We start from the raw sequence: 13378 nt of genomic DNA, 5'->3' as shown, positions 1-13378 counted from the left end.
CTCCCCAACGGTGGCAGCGTGAGTTTCCAGGGTGGCGTGTGTATTCATGTGCATGAGCGTTTGTGTGCATGTGTGCGTGTGTGTGTGCGCGCATGTGCACGTGCATGTGTGTTGCAGGCAGGCCAAGGAGAGCGATGGACCAGAACTCAGAAGCTCCAGGCCCCTGACTTAGGTTTACATCACACCACCTGGCTCATCCCCGGGCCCTTGAGTCTCATCTGTAGAATTGGTAGGGTGAGGAAAAGGGCTGCACTCGTTGGCCTTCAGGTATCATCTAGTTCCAAAGTACTAGGATTTGGTGAGGCAGAGACTGGATAACCTCTGGATGCCCCTCCCAGCGCTGTGAGCCTACAGCTCTGAGACCCACGAGTTTCACACAGCCCACTACTCTACAACTGGGCCCCAGAGTGCCTCTCTGCAGCAAAGGGTGTGAGCCAAGGGTAGTCTCAGATGAAAGGCATGGAGGAGCTGTCCCTCCACACAGCATCTGGCATCCCAAGCCATAACCTGAGGCATGCAGCTGTGAGCTGCTCCTTCTCCCTTCATAAACAAGCCCTACCTCTTGGCTTCCCCTTCAAGGTCAAAAGGCGAGGGAAGGCTGCTCTGAGGATGAACCCAGGAGAAAGTCTTAAATGCTAAGCCAGTAATCACAGTTGAGTGGTTTTTTTTTCAAAGGCATTCCTATTCGATTATACACATTCATGTCTCCAAAAGGATAGAAGGAGGATTGGAGCAAGTGGACTTCTTGTTTTGGGGCTAATTGAAACTGGGTGGAGGAATCTTTCTCAGGGTCCCCTGGTGGGTCCCCCAGAGGTGGAGCGAGGCTAAGTCTGGGGTAGGTAATCCGAACAGTTGAGGCCTCATCTGGATTTATCATAACAGGTAGAAAGAGATGCTTTCAGTATTCCAAGGTTGAGGCCAGAGGTGGAAGCCTTGTAAACTAAACTAAACTAAGCCAGGATCTGTGCTAAATGTCCTCCCAATGTGCCTTGGCTGTGGAAATTATTATTATCAACAGCATTACATAGATGAAGGAAGAAAGGGGTGAAGCAACTTATGTGAGTTCAAAAGGCTGAAGAGTGGAATATCCAAGCCTCATGCCTACAGGAGTCTGATTTCAAAGCCAATGTTCTTTGGCACCACTGAATCAGAGTTCTTATGCACATCCAAAGTGAAGGAAGACTCGCTGGATGTTTCAAGGCATATAAATGGATGCGTTGGGGTGGCAGATTTTGGAAAATGTGATAGAAATCCTAGAACTTTATTTCTATAGAAACACCCATAAAAGCTGAAGAGGGATTGTTCATTCAGAAAGATCTAAATCTGCAGATATAACGAACTAAGACGGGAGCCTACATCGGCCCGGAGAGCACTCATCAAAATGACACCGGACAACACTGGATGTTCTTCACAGAGAGACTGGAAAAATGAGTCAGTCATGGGCTTTGCTTCATTAGTCCTTCTTTTGCAGCTTCTCTCAGCATAATGCTTGGCCCAACTCAAACGACACTGATCATTTCATGCCTGGTCAGTGGGGCTCCCAATGGCAAGGCATCTCCAATGAAGACAAGTCTTTGTCACTGAACATCTAGGTCCCAGATCACCTGCCCAACCCCTGTAGCATTTTATCATCGTGATTTCCAAAATTCATCAGCCTTGAGAGTTTGGGAATCTATTTCCCCATTATCATATCTTTCCCTGAGATCACTGTGTCAGGCAGAAAAGGGGGAAGACAGAGAGAAGGAGGGATGGTAAAAAGGTTGAGTGGAGATGAGAGGAAGGAAGGAGAGAGAGAGAGAGCAATGTATGTGAAGCCTGGGGATTTAGTCCAGTCTTAGAATTAGGCCACACCAGAAATAAGTCTTAAATCTGGATTCTGTGATTATGAACACAATACATTGCCTTTTAGCTTAGGATAGATTGAATGAGGTTTCTGTCACTTGCAGCTGAAAGAATCTTGATATAACGCTGGAAAATTCGACTCTCAATTTAGTCTCTATCCCTAGGAATAAAATGTCTATTTCTAGAAATGAACCTAAGAAGAAAGACTCGAGAGAGATCCCAGAGGCCCAGATAGAAACCAACTGCCCACAGCAACATGCCTGCTCTCATCCACAGAATGACCTTTTATCCTTTCCCACCCTGTATGGTGGCACCCCATACCCGGGTTTCACCAGCCATAAAGCATTACAAGGACACAGCTTACAAACACGTGGCTCAGAGACCAGCACTTGCACTGAAAGCTTTCCTTGCATGGCTGCATCCGCCCACACGCCGGCTTCTTCAGCCCAGAGCATTGGGCTGGAGGTTACATTAGACATCTACTTTCCATTAAGGTTAACCACAAGTGCCAGGATGGGAGGCGGCCACAAAAATCAGAGGAACCAGCTAATGCTCAAGAGAGACCCAGCTGACCCAGGCAACAGAGATAGCGGAACTCATGTGATCTGGTCCCCTCCAGCATCCCCAGACAGGAGGTCCTGTTGCAATTCTTCCAGACAAATGGGTTTCTCATGAGTCATTTGTCCCAAAAGAATTGCAGAAGCAAACAGACTTGACCAACTTTGAAGATAAAGTCCCGAGTGAGGAATACAGAATCCCATCACAAAGACTAGAGAGACCTTCCTAATGAACAGTCCCAGATGGCACCTCTGGAATCCCTTCCTTCACTGTTCTCTTCCCTCTGAATCCCTCAGCCCCTTCACAGGAAGACCTGAGTTCCACCCCATTCCAGGAAACTCTTGTCCTGCTGTTCTGGGAGCTTGCTCTTATAGGAGACCTCTATTTTCAGATCATCAGAGAGCAAAATGCTCAGGCAGCTACAAGTTTGAAAATTAATTACCGTTTAAAGGGCAGAGTTCTTATCTCTGGATAAATCTCCAGGTGAGAACTCAAAGACTAGCCCTGGGAATACCAGCTGATTTCCCTGAACCTATAAGGACATGGGTATCGAATAATTAAAAGGCATCTCCCACGGGACAATGTATTAGGCTGCTCAGCCCAGAGGCCATCTTAACCATCTTGAATTGCAAGGCTCGGGGAGCAACAGGAAGCTGGGAAATCACATTCTGCAAGGTCAGAGCTGTGAAACTATCAAAGTCCTAGTGTGTGTTAGAACACTCTCCAGCTCATGGACACCTCGCTATACCCTGATCCCCCCCACACACACAACCTCAGCGGTAGCTGAAGCACACCACCACGCACTCATCCAAAGTTCCCGTTGTGTGCCCTGGGCATGCAGAGACAGGTGAGTGTTCTAGGGTTCCTCAGCACAACTGGGCTCATTTGGGTAGAGACATACACCCCTGGGCTTCTGGTGCAAAAGGGTGTGTCCCTAACCAGGTTTCCAAGGAGGTCTCTGGACTGGGGCATATTTGTGACTATGTGCTCTCACAGACTTCTGTCGAAGGCCTGGGCACTGTCCTTCCAGCTGCAACTAAACCCTTCCTAGAATTCTGACAGACCCTGTATGTGTGAGAAGCAGGGTGGGCCTTCTGTAAGCAGAGGAAGGAGGGATATCCTTGTCAGCTTGAAATAGAACCAGACTTTTCCAATCTTTACCCCTGTCCCCAACTGGGACTCCACAGGGCACGGGTGTAGAAGAGAGAAGCCAAATGATGTTGAGATGAGTTAATATCTTAGAAGAAAAGGTAGTTTGCTTGCTCGTTTGTTTTTGCCATAAAGGCAAAAAGACTCAGCGGGTAAGTCAGAGGAGAGTCCCCCATGGAGGCAGATGAATGCTTTGCTCCCTAGCCCTGAGTAGCAAAGTGATGGAGGGAAACTAGACAACAGGCCATAAGCAGTAAAAAACCAAGACTTGATGTAGTAGTCATAATCCAATTGGAAGACCACAGTGAGAGACATTCATATGCCTGGAGTGTATACCTAAGTGACACTGACATTGTGATGATGAAGAAAACCCTTGGTAAATGACAGAGTAATAACTTCTCTCTATCTGTATGACACATATCGTGATACTGAAAGAGACACTGTCTTGACATTCGTTGAAACCTTTGGATAAATACATTACAGAAGTCCAAGAAAATAACAGTGTTACAAGTGGAAATACTCTCTCCTTTAGCATAAAAGGCAAACTGGAGAGGGTTATTGACATCTCAAAATAATTCTTCACTTTGCTATAGCAGCTCTCTCGGGCGCATATAGATGATGGTTTGCTTGCCATATCCTTACCAGGAGCTTCTGCATAAATAAGATGCTACCTAAATTTTTTTTTTCTGGGAAGTATATAAATGTTCATTACACATAAATACAAGGTTACACGGTGAGATTGATGTTAAGTATAACCATAATAAGATATGGTCCAGAGACATCCTGCTTCTTGCTAATAGCAGTCCCAAGACTGGATGTGGTCAGTCTGTGGATTCTAATCACAAAGGCAGGCAGGAAATTTAGGATTCTCTTCAAACTCAACTCTTGATTCAAACCCCTATTGGAAAATCTTTATCCAGCCTCAGACCTCCGCATGCATTCTCCCCACCCCTATTATCTACACACAGACCCATGCATCATCCCTCCTTCCAACGTGCGTGAAACCCAGAAACACTGACACACTGAAGTCCAGTTCCACCTCTGCCTGGGATGGATGCCACAGCAGGAAGACTTGCTCTCATGCCCCCCAAATTTTCCATGCCTATCCCCATTCCCGATGACAATGACACACGGAGAAGCAGCAGAAGTTGCTGTACCTTCATGCACCATCAGCAAAGACATCGACAACCACCCCAACATATCTACTGCTTCTGATCCAGCCATGCAAAGAAGCCCACTCGCAGGACCTTGGGGGTAACCTAGGAAGTCCTACCTCTCCTTTCTTTCTCTCACTTCCTGCCAACGGGTATCTTTGGGTGAATGCTAAGACTAACTGGTTAAGGCAGGATTTTAGACTTAAGCCACCTGGGCTTAAATTCTGGTTCCACTGTTTTCCAGTGTTGGGTTTAAATGTTGGCGTTCTCCTCCCTAAAATGGCACTACGATAACTTCTTCATGGGAACAGTATAAATTAAATAAATGAACCTACTCAAAGTCCCTAGCAAAGTGTCTGGTGTAGGTGCTCAGCAAAGGTAAGCTGCCATCCCTGACCACCCCTGAGGACACCAGATGGAAGAAGAAAGGACCTTAAGATGTCCTGAATGGCCAGGGAAAGTCAAAGACTCAGGGGCTTTCTACAAGAGGGTCCCCCAAGCAGAGAAGTCCACAGGCTCACTCATTTTCTGACAGTCTCTCAGTCATGTCAGTTGGAGCTGAAACCTAACTATTGAGCAAACAAGGTATGCTTCCAATGCCATGGCCACTTGATTCTCCCTTCTCGATTTTTGTCATTCTGAATTTTGTATTTCTTGCTTTGGATTCAGAATGTCTAGATCTGACTTCTTTCAGAAAAATTTTATCCAAGCCATGAAAGCCCTCCTTGGCTAAATTAAGTTAACTAAATAAACTAAAATACATTATATTCTTTAGGCAACTCAATTGCTTTGACCTCCCTGTATAAAATTGTGCACGAGCACACACAGATAGACACACGCTCACACACAACCATCACCACCACCACTACTACCACCAAACACTTCTTTTTTCCTTCTGTGCTTTATTTTTCTTCTAAGGATCTAATATTCTCTTACATACTATCTATTCTACTTTATTTTATATTTCCCTTATTAAGGGAAGAGATTTTTGCCTATTTTAATCACAGTTATATCCCCTAGCTCACAATACATGGATGGAGTGACTCTCTGTCCCAATTTACCAGGGAAGATAACAGTTTATGCCTGTGGTATCAATTTAATTATTAATAGCTTCCCTTTTTCAGTCTCGGAGGTGTCCAAGTTTAGACAATCAAATATACAGAGTTGATTAATAATAAGTAGTTGTTGAATTTAATTAATAAATTTGACCAATTTGATACTTTAATTAAACCCATCAACTCCTCAAACCAAGAGTATTACCCTGAGGTGAATGAAATATATATGATGTTTAAAAGCATGAGAAGAGATTGATTAATCTCTTATAATGGTCCTGCTTTTGAAATTCTCACAAGGCTAGCAAACATGTTCATTCTGATAAACCCTAATTCTACACAGCTGTTAGGGTTGAATAATCCTAAACTGTAATGCCATTATTAGTAACAGTACCAAGATGAGATACCTATAAAAACATGATCCTGATAGAACTTGGGAAGCTATGCCTAATTTACCTCCGTAACCATAACACAGGAGAAATGAATGAAATTGGAAAAGCATCCCCATGCACCTGCCCATAAGAATGCAGCATCAGGATAATATCACGTATTGGAGACTGGAGGTTTTTCACTTCAAAATGAACTACATCACACCCATCAATATTTGTAAACAGCATCTGGCCTGTGGAAAAACATTTCGAGATGGACGTGTGGGCTCCTAGACTGGGCGAGATTTTTAAGGCAGGATAGGTAAATTTTGTGGTTCTATTTTCCCAAGTGGACCATTCCCAAAACAGAAGGAAACAGCCCCTAGGGAAAAAGTGGAAGGAAGCCATCCAATTCAGTCTGATGATCAAGGCAAGACAGATGGAACTTTGACTGATTCCACATTATGTCCATCTCCATGCCAGAAATTAACATGGCGATGGTAAAAAAAATACTCAGAGAGATGACTCAGTCATGGAGCTCTGTAATAACTATCCTAATCACCAAATTTGTTCGACAAGCTTCATCTGAGGTCAACAGGGAGACCTCTGGTTCTGCAGATCTTTGAGCCTATGTGGCATTCTCACTTCCTTAAAGGGAGTGTAGGCACCCAACATGTACTCAAAACTCAAGGTCATACTTCCTGAAATGCAAGAAAGCAGCCAAACCATCGTCCATGCAGAGCCTCCAGCCTCCACCACACACGCAGGCTTGGACAGAATCCTTGGCAGCCATTTGAACTCCGGCGCTTCTCCCAGATGTGCCTCTAATTTTAGCAGACTATGGCCCCTCCACCCCCCCACCATGCTTCCTCTCCATGAGACATCCCAAGCACATCAATGGCTTTGGCAGGAAACTTCCATGGAAGTTGCCCCTCTGCTGGGAGGCAGGGAAGGAGAGGAGGGCAGCAGCCCCAGCCCATGGAAGTTCCTCTCCAAAGTCTGCAAGCTGTCAGTCTGTGTGTGGACTGCCCTGCCCAGCCCCCTGGCCCCAGAAACAAAATCCAGACTCACTGTGGAAGCTGCCGGTGCTGCTAGTCTCTGCCGCTGCCATGACACGCTGATCGGGCCCTTCTGGCATGGCCCTTCCTGACAGTGAATGGAGGAGAGAGCAGGGTAGGGGAAGAGAGAAGAAAGGATGAAGACAGAGGAAGAAAGCATGGAAGGATGAAAGAAGGGAGGAGAAGGGGAGTGGTTGTATCTTTAAGTGAATGGTGAGTCTCTCCTGGCCACAGCCTCCAAACACCTCTCACACCACTAGGGGAAAAGGCTGACAGCATCAACCCAGCAACATGGTCCTCACTCAGGAGTCCACCCAGAGAGGCTACCCACAGCTCGGCAGGCACACCATCACACCACTCTTAGTACATGGTGCCCAGCTGTCTTTCTTTTGGTTTTCTACCAAGATCCAACTGGATTCCCTCCAAGGGCTCAATTCTACTTCCAACAAGATGAGCCTCCCAGCCAACTACCACTCTGAAAGGAAGTGGGTTTTATCCAGAATTTTCAGCCCCTTAAATCAAAGAACTAGCACCTCTCCAAAATTCCTGAGGGAATATTGGTCCTTCCTGTTTCCAGCAGAAAAATCACTGAATTCACTACTACTTTCAGGGCTTCTTTCCCAGATGCCCTTCCTGGCCTCTGATTTGGAAAGGAGGTGAGCTAGTCGGATGTCATCTGTGTGGATCCTCAGCCCTCCTCCTTCTTGCTGTCAACAGAGTCAGGTGTATGTTCCCCATTACCACTTGGGAAAAACTCATTCCCTTTGAAAGGCCTCTTAAGAATTCAGAGAGGTGGGCATGTTAGGCAGCCTTTGAGAAAGGACATGCAGTGACTTAGCAATGGCATTTCTCAAGCACCTCTTGTTCACAAGACAAGAGATATAGTCCCTGTTCTCAGTCAAGCCAGAGGCAGAGAAACATCAGAAGCACCCAACAAAGAAGCATGTTCACAAAGCAACACGTCTGTGTGTGTAAACCAATAAGGTGATGCTGGGGAGACCATCCAGTGAGCACAGTGAAATGGGACCACTGGGTGTTGATGACGGTGAGGAACAGAGAGAAAGAACAAAGACAGAGATGAAAGAACAGATGGTAAGTTGAGAGGAGAAGATGTTATGCGCCGAATGGTGTTCCTCCCAGAATTCATTATGCTTAAGTCCTAGTATCTCAAAATGTGACTGCATGTGAAAAGGTAATTAAGATAAAACAAGGTCATGTGGCCAGTACTAATCCAATGTGACTGGTGTCCTTGCAAGAATGGGAAATTTGTACACAGATATTCACAGAAGGTAAAGGATGTAAAGACATGGGGAGAAGACAGCATCTACAAGTCAAGGAGAGAAGCCTCAGAAGACACCAACCATGCTGACACCTTGGTCTCAGATATCTAGCCTCCAGAACTGAGGAAATAAGTTTCTGTTGTTTAAGCACCCAGTTGGTGGTATTTTGTTACAGCAGCCCTAGGAAATGTATACAGAAGGTCTCAGGCAACGTTGGAAATGAGCAAGTGCCATTGAAGAATGGGGGGCAGGCTGGCTGGGGTAGCACGGAGGGGGCTTCTTGTGGGAGCAGTCAGGAAGCAGCATGACAGAGTGCCTGAGGGCCCTGGAGGTCAAGGTAAGAAATTTATCATTTTGGGAAATGAGGATTCACTCAAATCTCTTAAAGAAGCAGTTGGGATAATGGAGAGTTTAAGGAGCATGGGTAGGATGACTCTGAGTCTAAAGGCGCAAGCATCGATCCAAGAACTGGTCTGGTTAGGGAGTGGACTAGGGCAGTTCCTGCCGACAAAGGACATTGGAGTAAAGAGAGGTAGAGCAGGATCAGGTAAGGAGTCAGGTACAGGTGATGAAGCGACAGGTTCAAAAATGACTCAACTTTGGGAAATGTCCCAAGACGGTTTTCACTGATGCCAACAGGCTGTTTGTTTGAGAAGCAGGAGATGGCCATGGTGACTTTTATCCCCAACAAGGCAAGTTTTAACCACCAGTGAATTCTCCAGGGGAGGCTAACAGCTTAAGCAATCAAAGAGAGAAGAGGTGGAGGCTAAAAATGTAAATCCAACCAGCTCCTACCTAAAAGCAAAAAGGCGTTATAAGCATGTGAGTGTGTGAGGTTTCCCAAAGTAGATGTCTAAAATAGCAGGACCAGAACTTTAAAGGAGAGAAAGAAGAGAAACCAATGGATGAAGTAAAGAATGGCTGGAATGGGGAATACATCATGGAACCAGGCATCATGATGGCACTGAACAAGATGTTAAACAGCAAGGGAACAGAGGGTGGAGAAAGAATGGGGCAGCTATTAATAATGTCATTCAATAGATAGTTCAGAAAAGGATTAGACTTTTCAGAGGAAAGGCATTTGAATTTTGCCAAGATGAGATAATTAGTGACCCCAAAAATTTAGAGTCAATGAAGTGGTGAGATCAGAAGCCCAAAAATTAAGACAGAAGATAAAACGACCTATTTTAGTAGTTGAGGAGACGCGTGTCAGTTGGAAGGGGCAGAAAGGTCAAATGAAGATTTTTTTCTTTAATGTAGAAAAGACGGTGGATTTTAGAGTAGCAAGAAGGGAGAACCTCCTGGCTTCAAGGTTTCAGAGCGGGACAGACCCGGGCATAGAGAGCAGTGGGCTAGAGAGGGCAGGTGACAGATGGTGAGGTGTGAGGGAAGTGAGAAAGAAAGCAGATGTGTGAATTTGTAGATATGAAGAGGGTGAAATATTTCCTAGCATCACAGAAACATATACTTGACATAGTTCCTTACACATGCATAATAATGGCTCTTTAAATGACTTTCCCGCTTTATATCTATCTAAGCATTTTCTATTATTGAGTTGACTCAGGATCTCAGAATTGGGTAAAAAGCAAAACTTTGAGGTCATCTACTGTAACCTCATGATTGATGCATGTGTCCCCATAACATCTCTAAAATATGGTCATCTAGATTTCTTGGAAAATCCCTGGGGATGAAGAACCCATTATCTTACCGGGTGGTCCGTTCCATTTTCATATGATACAGGTAAGTGCTTGGGGCACTGCACTTCACCGCCCTAGAGTTTTCTAGCCCTGCCACACCTGTGGGTAAGGGAACACGTTGCCGAGCCCATTTACCAGACCAAAATGATGGAGGACAATTCCCCGGAGCATCTCTGAATGGGATGAAACCTGGTTTTGTGATTTCTGATTGTCCCAAACTGCAGTGCTCTGGAGCTTCATCCCAGTGCAGTCATTCACCAAGAGGTGTACCTGCCTCCTTGTTTATTTCACTTAACAGACATTTGCAGAAAGCCTATATATCATATATCAGATATGGAGTTATGTGATTGGAGAAATAAGGCCTGGATCCTGCCATTTCAGAAATCCTGAGCTACTATGAACAAGTAGGTGTTGACAGATGTTCTTGAGAATACATTTTCACAATAAAAATTAAAAAAATCACTTCCTGCAACATATTTAGAGGTACTAGGGTAGCATTCCTCATCTCTGATAACCATCTCCCCTGCTCTTGGCATCTCTTCCCTACTCTTCATTTTCACCCAATCCGTGTTGTAGTTTTGGGACTATGCTTGGCCCAAATCACCTTGCTGGTGCTGGTTTTACTACCACCCTGGAGACCCTGAACTCCTTGAATTATAGTCTCCTTGCTTTTTGAATCATCCCAAGTGTTTGCCTCCTCTTCAATAAATATCTTTGCCACAAGCCCAACTAGAAAAAAATCATGGAACTGGCTTATTATAGGTTCACATTTCTAACTGTAAAGTCTACCTAACCTCATAGAGAGACCATTACTGTACTGGTACACTATTTAAAGCTTCTATTCAAAAATGACCTCATATTCCTTAAAAAACCTTACCTATGAATCAGAGCACTGAAACTAACTCTGCTCTGCCCTAATTTTTCATGTAATCTGAAGAATACTAATTAATCTCTCTGAGCCTCAGTTCACTGGTCTGTAAGTAGGAATGATAATCCTGGCCCAACTGACCTCCAAGTACTTCAATGATGATCAGAGAGAAGCCCTGGATCTGAGATGGGACACCAATATTCTTGCCTCGACTCTACCACTAAATAGATGCATGAACTTGAGAGACACCTGCTCTCTCTCTCTCTGGGGTTCAATGTCCCCATCTGTTAAATAAGTGGGTTTGACAAGATGATCTCCAAGTTTATTTCTAGCCAGGATTTCACTAATCTGCCAGCATAGATTGCTCACCCAAATTTTACCCAGGAATTTATCAAGGACTCTCACGAAATAATTATGAACAAAGAGGTTAATGTGTGGAGGAGAAGAGTCCAAACTGCTGAAGTCATAACCATGGAAGGACTATATTCAAAGAATGCTGATAATTGGATCAACAGCTCTTGGGAGCAAGACTCCAGCAGCATACCCCAAACTTGAGCTATTCAACATCCCCCCAAATTAAAAATAAGCTTAAAGTAATTGCTGGTACATTGATAAAAGTTGCAGGTGGCACAGAGCCGGGAGGAAAAGCTATATCTAGACCACAAAGAAATCTTGGCAGAGTGGAAACAGATCTACCAAGAACAGCATAAGGTCTTAAAAAAACAAAAACAACGCCCACCATAAAAACAAAAAAACCCACCAGCAACAACAACAAAAACATTTAAGGGAAGAGTGAGAAAAAGCAAGTAGAAGATAATTTAGGATATTGGGATTCTAGTCTCATCTATGTGAACTTGGGCATCTAAACATAAGTTAGTCCCAGTAACAGGCCCACCTGGCAAAGTCCTCCCTCTGTACATGATCCTTCAGCACAGATAGATGCATTCAGTAAACTCACACCTACTGCCTTATTAGATCCCTCCAACTCTGAGAAGCTAAGGTTTCAGTATGACTAAAGATCCAGTAGAATCCTTGAATTGAGAGCACTGACTGGGATGGGATATGCCAGGATTGGGACAATATGACATATGTACCACTAATTCCCTTTCCTATACCCATGGTAGACAACACCAACTAATCCCATATGCTTTTTCACTGACTCTAGATGCAACCACTAACTTGTTTTATCATTCTATGCTGAGCAATCAGCACTGGTACCTGAGATCTATTTGCCATCCCTGCAGCATATAATACTTGGTATCAAGGCAATTAGGTTTGCAAGCAACGAGTCCTGTTTTAGGTATAAAGGAAATCTAGCAACATGGAAAGCATTACTCTAACAGTAAAGGGACTCCTCCTTATTTAGAAATGAAGACTATACAATGGTCTCTTTAAGATCAGCATAAAACGGATGAAAACAAGAATATAGGCCCAAGGTCATCTGAAAGAGCTTGAGTGGCTTTCAGGCCATCATGACTCAATTGTACACTGATTGATGCAAAGGAAAAAAAAATATGTCTTTGAGAAGGAGTATTGGCTGGTCATAGAGACCTGGAAAGGGAGTAGACATGGAATTGGATAGTGGCAATGTTTATCCCTTTCCAGCTTCAGTCGGGGAGTGGGGTGGATTTGGGCAAAAGACTTGGAGTATTTCTGAACCTACTGGGAAGCCAAGGAGTCTCTGTTATCAAATGGAATGGGTATATCAGTCTTTCTTAGCCGGATGCTACTGACAATTTGATTCGTCTGACTTTCTTGCTCTAACTTCTCCTTTAAGCAACCTTCTCAGTATGATCAAGCTTCCCACACAAACTGGCTTACTGGGAGTGAATACTTTGATCATATAGCCTTTGAATAATCTGGCCCCCTGTGTGCATTCATAAATTGTCCTTTGGGTGCTAACTGTAGTCTCATGGGTGTTTTAATTATTGTGAGACATCCCCTCAGCCCTCTTCACTGATAAGCAGATGGTTGGGTCTTTGGTAAGGAATCAGATCCAGATGTATCTACCCAGAGTCCCCACACACTGATTATTGGTGTTTTGCAAGGGGGACTTACAAGGATCCATTTAAAATGGATTAAATGCTTAGGCCATTATTCCTTACCCATTATAAACATTTGACATAGGATTATATATATTTTTAATTAAGTACTTTTATTAAGCAGTGTCATAAAGACAGAGTAGACACCTTTGCTTTTAAGGAAATTTAGGGTATGGAGAACTATAGGACATGTGTGTACCCAAATAAGTCAAGGACATGAATAAATAAGGAAATACAAAGATCAGGAAGCTGGGGGTTGACAACCACTGGGTAAGAAAATGATCAACTTCAAGAACAAACTGGACCACAA

The 13378-nt window shown here is 44.2% G+C and overlaps 1 protein-coding gene across 4 annotated transcripts in view; it reads right to left on the bottom strand.

The window, feature by feature from the left end:
- The window catches only part of NTRK3 (neurotrophic receptor tyrosine kinase 3), a 379660-nt gene that overhangs the window by 22394 nt on the left and 343888 nt on the right, over positions 1-13378 (bottom strand). For 3 of the 4 annotated variants that reach the window (XR_004297851.1, XM_032391894.1, XM_032391890.1), the window contains exon 17: positions 7195-7269. The exons of the other annotated variant lie outside the window; for it this stretch is intronic. Coding sequence is in view for 2 of the 3 variants with exons in the window: in XM_032391894.1 (XP_032247785.1) it covers positions 7195-7269 (75 nt within the window). In the remaining variant the exon portion in view is untranslated. The remainder of the gene's footprint in view (positions 1-7194; positions 7270-13378) is intronic. 4 annotated transcript variants of the gene reach the window in all.

This window comes from Phoca vitulina, unplaced genomic scaffold, assembly GCF_004348235.1.
Source record: "Phoca vitulina isolate PV1807 unplaced genomic scaffold, GSC_HSeal_1.0 scaffold65, whole genome shotgun sequence".
NCBI classification, from domain to species: Eukaryota; Metazoa; Chordata; class Mammalia; order Carnivora; family Phocidae; genus Phoca; species Phoca vitulina.
The sequence above is the reverse complement of the archived record's forward strand: the minus strand, read 5'-3'. Positions and strand labels throughout refer to the sequence as shown.